The 7,746-nt window shown below is 39.1% G+C and overlaps 3 protein-coding genes across 3 annotated transcripts; 1 reads left to right on the top strand and 2 right to left on the bottom strand.

Annotated features, from left to right (window-relative positions):
* Positions 1-438: 438 nt before the first annotated feature.
* V1514DRAFT_355157 (vacuolar protein 14 C-terminal Fig4p binding-domain-containing protein) lies at positions 439-4,205 on the bottom strand. Its single transcript, XM_066929628.1, has 4 exons — positions 3,732-4,205; positions 1,520-3,684; positions 1,246-1,469; positions 439-1,187 (listed from the first exon to the last, which is right to left on the bottom strand). Exons 1-4 carry the CDS (start codon positions 3,733-3,735, stop codon positions 581-583), a joined length of 3,000 nt encoding a protein of 999 aa, XP_066780502.1. The 5' UTR covers positions 3,736-4,205; the 3' UTR covers positions 439-580.
* On the top strand, positions 4,206-6,813 carry V1514DRAFT_339726 (WD40-repeat-containing domain protein). The gene is made up of 2 exons (XM_066928992.1): positions 4,206-4,437; positions 4,496-6,813. The coding sequence occupies exons 1-2, from the start codon at positions 4,255-4,257 to the stop codon at positions 6,755-6,757; spliced, it is 2,445 nt and encodes an 814-aa protein (XP_066780501.1). The 5' UTR covers positions 4,206-4,254; the 3' UTR covers positions 6,758-6,813.
* On the bottom strand, positions 6,804-7,600 carry V1514DRAFT_339724 (dehydrase and lipid transport-domain-containing protein). Its single transcript, XM_066928991.1, has 2 exons — positions 7,195-7,600; positions 6,804-7,138 (listed from the first exon to the last, which is right to left on the bottom strand). The coding sequence occupies exons 1-2, from the start codon at positions 7,519-7,521 to the stop codon at positions 6,896-6,898; spliced, it is 570 nt and encodes a 189-aa protein (XP_066780500.1). The 5' UTR covers positions 7,522-7,600; the 3' UTR covers positions 6,804-6,895.
* Positions 7,601-7,746: the final 146 nt, after the last annotated feature.

The raw sequence follows: 7,746 nt of genomic DNA, 5'->3' as shown, positions 1-7,746 counted from the left end.
TGTTTAATTTAGTCACGATTCGTTCGTTCTTTCAATAATAGTTCGAAAAACGTAAATTAATTTTGGGGTCCTGCTATAAATGTGGAACGCTTAACTGCTCAATAGTTAGCAGGCAGCTTAGCAGCATAAATTTACAGGTACAACAATTACAACCCCAATTAAATGCTCAATCGTCCAATAAAAATATACATTGAACATCTAAAATATATGCCAACTTCACACTTAAAGCAATGCTTAGTTCATGTATTGCATTCATCTGTGCGGTCTTAATCAAAAAATAAACTACGAATTAGCAATTCGTTCGATCTCACAAGATCCAACGACCTGTAGATGTGTTCATTCAAATTATTCATTGCCCATGGTAAAAAAAAAGTTGAATTCACACTGGATTTTTACCCAAGGTCTGCTAGTCATTCAATTAGTACAAACTACATGCCATGCTCCGCTAAAGCACGTTCATATCGGGAATATGATTGGAACTACATTGCATACGAAATATTACATAGTAATTTAAAACTTGGAAGCAAATGTTACAAGATTCGCATCAATTATTGTACACATAAAACCGTCAAAAGAATATTTACCTTTTCGTTGATCTAAATATTCTAGATTCTCGTCCTGTACTACTGCTTGAACCCGCATTTGATGATCCACCACCAAACGGTCTATTCCCCGACATAAATGACAATCCTGACCTGTGATGGGGTTGTTGTTGAGGAGGAGCAGGCTGCGCTACGGGTAAAGAAACGGCAACACGCGCTACAGGTGGTGGTGCTGAAGGCTCTGACAATTGTCCGACTTGTGTTTGTCTTCTAAGACGTTCATGACGAAATTGTACTACTCTGAATTTATCCAGTAAGTCATTCCACTTTGCTTCATCGAGACGGGCCTTGCTTCGATTAAAACTCTGCTTGGTTACTCCGCTGCCAGTCGAAGACGAACCAGGAGCAGGTGGAACAATATGTAAATACCCAATGGCAGAAACTGAATTCAGCCTGTTTCTGAGAGTAGCATACGCTGAGGATTGCGGAAGCAGCATTAGTATACCATATAAACAACGGTAAAGAAAAGGATATTTTTCAGGCTCAAGTAATTGAAGACGTAAATATGTAAATACCGGCGATTCCAATAACTGAATAAGTTTATCGACTTGAATTAAAAGCGAGACTGTTATTTCCAAATCGGCACTATGTATCAGTTAGTTTCATGCCATTGACTCCAGAAACAAAAAAAAAAAAAACTGACAATATCTGTAAGAAATGAAATGCTTGCTCATACGCCTGAGCAAGCAAGCATAACGAAAAAGTAGCCACTGCATTGTGACACCAAGATCTAAAAAGAGTAACAAAAAAATTGACACCATCTTTAGTGTCCAAATTTCTTAGTCTTTTTCGCAAAACTTGCAGCTCAGGAGCTGTAATCAAATTGTTGTTCAAATTCTGAATCATTATGCTAGCAAATTCCACATCCTAAAGTTGTTAAAATTGTATTCTTAAATTAAATATCATGTTTCTTTTACCTCTTCCTTTTCCAAAAGCTCCGCTAAAGTGCGATATATTCTTTCTGGGTTTAAACTAACACAAAGTTGTCGAATAATTAAGTTTCCTCTTGTTTCCAAAAGTTTTCGGTCTGTACTGAACAGTGACAATAAATTAAGCATAAATGAAGCAAAATAATCATCCTCTGAATTGATTGAAATCTGCGCCAGTAATTGTAAATCTTTGGTAACAACCAAATCCGATGAATCGGATAAAGTCTTTAACAAAGCTGGGAATGTTCCGTCGTTAATAATAAGGATCTTGCGAGAAGATTTTTTGTGAAGCATTATGAGCCAATCTAAAGCAGCGACGCGGGTTTCTTCTCTTTCATTTAGAAAATGTAACGTCAATGCATTTACTGTCGCAGGATAATCAAGTTTACCGTCTTGTGTTGTCAATAAATCTCCTTCATTATTAGAATCCACAGCTTCGTTTACAAACTCAGATGGTACAAGCGTGGGTGATGTAACCGTAGAAGAAGGCCTTGATATGCTTGAATTTGAAGAAATAACAGAAGCTAACTTATTGATAATACTTTCATCATTAAATGGTTTTGTTTCTGTAGATAAAGATCTTCTGCTAGCTGCTCCGGGTGGAGAAATGCTTCTAAGTGCAGTCGGAGAAATGCTTCTCAAAAATTTTCCTTGCCGAGAAGGAGGTAACGATGGAATCGGAATTTGAGCTTGTGACTCTTCAGAAAGTGAAGTCTCACCCTGTTTATGTGATTGCCCATCAGGAAGATTAAGTATAAGCTTCATCAAATCGTTGTTCACATTTTCTGCTGCTTTTCTTAGCTGCTCATTATCATGTGCCATCGTAGGTAGCAATAACGACAAAAATCTAGGCACAAATGGAAGTAAATCATCAGGAGAAATAGTGAAAAAGTTCTCAATCCACTTCAGCACTGTAAGCTGAATCTCTTGTTCTGTGGAGTCTAAATGAGAAAGCAAAATCTCTATTACCTTTGCAAAATCAACTTTCACATCCTGACCAGGTAAATATACTCCATCGTCAATCATAAAACGCAAATTTGACTGTTCTTCATCTAGTTCATTCCTATCTTCAGCTACGGCCAAATATTCTGTTTCTTGCAAAGCATCTGAGTGTGCTTCTTGACCTCCTAGAGCGCTACTTTCTGATACAAATTCCTCATCTGCCAGGGATTCGATATCTTCGCTTGTGGTCTTTACTTTGGCAGATTCGCCAAATTTTGAACCCAACTCCTCATTTGAAGTAACCTTTGATTTGCTTCTCTGTGTTATAGCTTTTATCTCACTCACAGTTCTTTTAAGCTCAGATATTCTCTTGATCTCATTTAAAAACCCATCCAGTGCACCTTGCGTTGCCACTCGTACGTCCACATTAGTGTCACTTAAAAAATTGAATAAGCCACCAATAATCTCTGGCAAGTAAGAAACAAGTTCCAAATCGGGAATGGAGTCAAGCAAAGTTATCCATGAGACCAGGAACATTCTAGTGAATGGGTTGATGACATATATACGATCGGTAAGTAATGGCACAAATCTCGCAATTGAGAAAGCTGGCTCTAAAGTAGGATCTTGAACTGGCTCATGTGCTAGTACAGGTTTTGTGGGATCAGTCTCGTCTGCTGCTGGATCTTGCGGCAATGGCTCTGGATTAGTGTGGATTATGGAAACATAAGTAGCAGCCTTTTCGGCTACGATATCCTTAATCAGTCTGTCAAGTAAATCTGCTCCATTCTTTACAGAGAGTTCTGAATCTGCTGCTAGTCTGCATAAAGCATCGAAAATTTCATTGAAATAAAGAAGAATTTCACCTTTGGCTACTTTGGCAATATTATACATACTCTCGCAAGCATAATATCTCACTCGTGCATCTTGATCGCCAAAGCATGCTAACACAGGTGGAATTATGTCTTCTAAATAAGACGCAACATGAGGGCCAAGAGCAATTGCGGAAGCAGCCAAGCCGATTAAACCTCCGTTCCGGGCATTAGGTTGGTGAACGGCGTAGGCAAAATCATGGCACAGCTGGTCAACGATCGCCCGTATTCGCTCTTCATCTCCATCATCAATACATTGTCTTATTGTTTTCTCCAGTTCAAGTGCGGCAGCTTTTCGTTTCTCATACAGCCGATCATTCAGACCTCGCTGAATCTCTTTGTCTACCAAATGTCAGTAACGCCACTCATTAAATACTGCGGAAACTTACTCATATTTGCAAAAGTAAATTACAAGCAACATATGACAGATCACTTGGATCCAGTTCTAACGTTATTGAATTGGCCTTTCTACACAATCCAATAAAACAGCTTCAATGTGCCTGGCAATTAATTGCCTGATACTGAGAACGATATTGTGTCATGGACATCGATATTATTTAGCCCCATAACCCTAATCATTAAATGTCAGGGGATTAACTACACTTGACCTTTCCTGGCAAAAAAAAAACGACACTCATGTTTGCAAAATAGTCTCCTAACATTCGACTAAATGAGTTCTCTGATATTTACCGACTGTTGATCTTAACGGTAACGGTGCTTTAATCAAGGTATGGTCGCAACTGACGACTTGTTAAATGGCATGGGACCACATAGCTGCCAAACTAATCACACTGATCACATTGTGTGACTCATAGCTCACGTATTGAAACTCCCAACTTGCCAAAATTTTTGAAACCTCGAGAAAGAATCTACTACGGATCAAAGCATCCAGAATTCTTTCTAGCAAACAAAATGGTTCCTATTACAAGTGATATTATTTTAAAAACATCATTTGATCATACTGCTATTGAACCTTTTTTTACTGGCACTGCAGCGTCAATATCAGAAGATCAGAATTTATTGGCGACGGCTTATGGTGAAGACGTTGTAATTACAGATCTTAGCTCTGGGCAAAGGCAAAATAAAATCAAAGGTGTACGTAAAGTTTTCTGGACAAAAAAAATTGTTTTAGTATTTGATTTTAATTTAGTAGGACACTGAACAAGTGACAGCTTTAGCGCTTTCTCCAGATGGCAAATTTCTTGTTGTTTGCTCTCGATCACTTCAAATGAGAATATATAGTTTACCCGATTGTAATTTAGTCAGAAGTATCAAGGCGCATGATGGTCCAGTTATTGTTATTCATATAGACTCCACCTCGACTCTTATCGCAACTGGAGGTGCAGATAGCGCGGTTAAAGTCTGGGATTTGGCTGGAGGTTTTAACACTCACACTTTTCGTGGGCATACCGGCATTATCTCAGCGGTCAGTATATACGGAGAGAAGGGTGGCACGCGATGGCAAGTTGCTTCTGGTTCCGATGATACTCAAGTTCGCATATGGGACTTGGTTAAAAGAAAATGCATTGCGGTTCTTGAAGAAGGCCATGTCAGTGTTGTGCGAGGTTTGGATTTCAGCGCCGATGGCAACACATTGATTAGCGGTGGTAGAGACAAGGTTGTAAACGTTTGGAGCTTAAAGAAGTATAACTTGGTGAAAACAGTGCTGGTGTTTGATGCTGTGGAGACAGTTGGATTTTTGGCGCCTGGAACACTTACCAACAGACCGGAGGAACAGTTATTTTACACTGGCGGAGAAAAAGGAGTAGTTCAACTGTGGTCAATCGAGAGTGGTGAGGAACAAACAACTGAACAAGCCAAGCTTTTTACATCAGAAGAAGTCGGGATTTTAGACGTGGTATATTACCCATCTTGGACAGATCTTATTGCCATACTTTCGGATCAGACTTTGGTTGAACATTCGTTATCGTCTTCAGATATACCTGTGAGCAGGAGACTTTCTGGAAACAATGGAGAAGTTATTGATCTTGCCTATGTGGGCCCAATAGAAAATGGAGCTCAGAAATATTTAGCACTAGCAACTAATTCGCCTGAAGTCAGAATAATTTCAACTGGAACTCAATCGTCAAAAGTTTTGGCTGCACACACTGATATTGTTATTTGTATTGATGCATCTGCTGATGGCTTATGGCTGGCCACTGCTGGTAAGGACAACATTGCTCGTGTATGGCGCTGGACTGAGCCTGAAGATGATTCAGAACTGGGTGAAGCTGGATTCGAATTATATGCAACATTCAAGGGACATTTGGGTTCGATAGGCGGAGTTGGCCTAGCAAGGTTAGTTGAGGGACAGAAGCCGCCTCGATTCTTGATTACCGGTTCTCAGGATTTAACCGTCAAGAAATGGTCGATTCCAAAGAGCGCCGGTGATCAAGTCATTGATATCTCAAAGCCTGAATTCACTAAAAAGGCACACGAGAAGGACGTGAATGCGGTTGATATAGCTCCTAATGATGAATTTTTTGCTACTGCCTCGCAAGACCGTACTGTCAAGATTTACTCTACTGAAGAGGGTGAGACTGTTGGAATACTTAGAGGCCATAAACGTGGAGTATGGAGTGTAAAGTTTTCTACATATGATAAGTATGTTGTTACCGGTAGTGGTGACAAAACTGTTAAAGTGTGGAATATTAAGGATTATACATGTGTGAAGACGTTTGAAGGTCATACGAACTCTGTGCTGAAGACGATATTCATTAATAGTGGTACGCAGGTTGTATCAGCAGGAGGTGATGGTTTGGTGAAAGTTTGGGATATTAAGACCGGAGAATGCAATGCCACACTAGACAATCATGAAGACAAGGTTTGGTCATTAACTAACCGTGATGATGATAAGGTTTTTGTTTCCGGTGGAGGTGACTCGGTTATTACATTTTGGGAGGATATTACAGAGGAAGAACTTGCAAGGCAATCAGAGGAAAAAGCTGAGCTGGTAGAGAAGGAACAGTCACTATCAAATTTCATCCATCGCAAGGAATGGAAAAATGCTATATTGCTTGCCATGTCACTCGGCCACCCTTATCGGCTACTTACCCTGTTCCGAAAGGTTATCAACGAGAATCAGGAAACTGGTTCAGTTACAGGATTGAGGGAAGTTGACGCAGTACTTGCAGACTTATCTACAGATCAAATTGAACTTTTGCTAAAGCGAATTCGGGACTGGAATACTAATGCGCGCACATCAGGCGTTGCCCAAAGAATTTTATATGCTCTCTTATTGTCATACGCCCCTGAGAAGTTTCTTGAAGTTAAAAGCATAAAGAAGTCGCTTGATGCATTAATTCCATATTCGGACCGTCATTTTATTCGCATTGAGGAACTGTTAGAAGAAAGTTTTGTTGTGGATTTCACGTTGAGACAGATGGATGAAGTAATCCACAGTCAATATGCATAAAAGTTTGTGTTAATGTAATCATATATTGTATAATAGTTTGAATTGTTTATTAATTAGTCTATCATGCTTTCCTCTATACAGTTTTAAATTTTCTCTATGTACAATGATGATTTCGTGTCGATGCGGGACCAATGTGGTTCATGCTCCGGTTGAATTGTTATCTTTTGTCTTTTGCAGCTGATTAACGTACTCGGCCCTTTTTTCAAATGCTTCAATCATTAACTTCGTGGCAGTTGGTGCAAATGACGCTGAAGCGAGGTTATAAAGTGGGTTAGAGAACGTGAACTTTAAGTCAAGTGCCACCCGGCAACTGTTTTTTCCAACTGGGCGAATTTTCCATCTAGTAAATAAAACTTCAAACATTGTATGATTTGATTGTGCCTGTTTTACTACTTAGTAAATTTTTAAAAGTGAGACTTATTATTGTCGTTTCATACAATCACTAAATGTGGCTCTTCGCATGTTAGCTCGCTCTCGAAGCTTTCAGCAAAATTATTCCAGCCAACTTTAAGCGTTGCTTTTCGAGGCTGCTGTGTTTTTTCATCTCTGGCAGTAATCTCTGAATCTGTGCAATATGGAATAAACTTGTGATACTCATTAACATTTGAAACTACTTTATAAAGAAGTTCGGCAGAGTGTGGTAAAGTTCGGGTCAGCGAGAACGTTTGCGGAGACTGTGCAGTAAAAAATGCTCTTCTCGTTAGCAACCCACGAGCTGTATTTGTGCTAGTTGGTAATGAAAATAAAAAGTTTCGTGCTAGCATTTGGCTTTTTGCTATCTTCTTTTTTTTTCTTTTTTTGTTTAATAAAATTATTTATAAAGAAAGAATATCAGTTCTCTCATTCTTGTCAAGTTTAAAGCCGGGATTTTTAATTGACACACAACATGCGGCTCATTTTCGTACAATTCAGAAATTTACGATTGCATTTGCTTTTTGATCTAAATCATGTCAATTTATTGAACGGATCAAGGATTCATGAAATTTAAC

The sequence above is a fragment of the Lipomyces japonicus genome (assembly GCF_038497905.1).
Source record: "Lipomyces japonicus strain CBS 7319 unplaced genomic scaffold V1514scaffold_127, whole genome shotgun sequence".
Classification (NCBI taxonomy): Eukaryota; Fungi; Ascomycota; class Lipomycetes; order Lipomycetales; family Lipomycetaceae; genus Lipomyces; species Lipomyces japonicus.
The sequence above is the reverse complement of the archived record's forward strand: the minus strand, read 5'-3'. Positions and strand labels throughout refer to the sequence as shown.

What these genes read in the sequence shown, in the direction of transcription:
- V1514DRAFT_339724 (XM_066928991.1), bottom strand. Translation starts at nt 7,521, where the DNA reads ATGCTAGCACGAAACTTTTTATTTTCATTACCAACTAGCACAAATACA. An exon ending in AAGAGCCACATTTAGTGATT is followed by an intron (nt 7,139 to 7,194) that starts GTATGAAACGAC and finishes GTAGTAAAACAG; the next exon opens with GCACAATCAAATCATACAAT.
- V1514DRAFT_355157 (XM_066929628.1), bottom strand. An exon ending in AGCTTTTGGAAAAGGAAGAG is followed by an intron (nt 1,470 to 1,519) that starts GTAAAAGAAACA and finishes TAACAACTTTAG; the next exon opens with GATGTGGAATTTGCTAGCAT. An exon ending in TTTCATTTCTTACAGATATT is followed by an intron (nt 1,188 to 1,245) that starts GTCAGTTTTTTT and finishes ACTGATACATAG; the next exon opens with TGCCGATTTGGAAATAACAG.
- V1514DRAFT_339726 (XM_066928992.1), top strand. Translation starts at nt 4,255, where the DNA reads ATGGTTCCTATTACAAGTGATATTATTTTAAAAACATCATTTGATCAT. An exon ending in GGCAAAATAAAATCAAAGGT is followed by an intron (nt 4,438 to 4,495) that starts GTACGTAAAGTT and finishes TTAATTTAGTAG; the next exon opens with GACACTGAACAAGTGACAGC.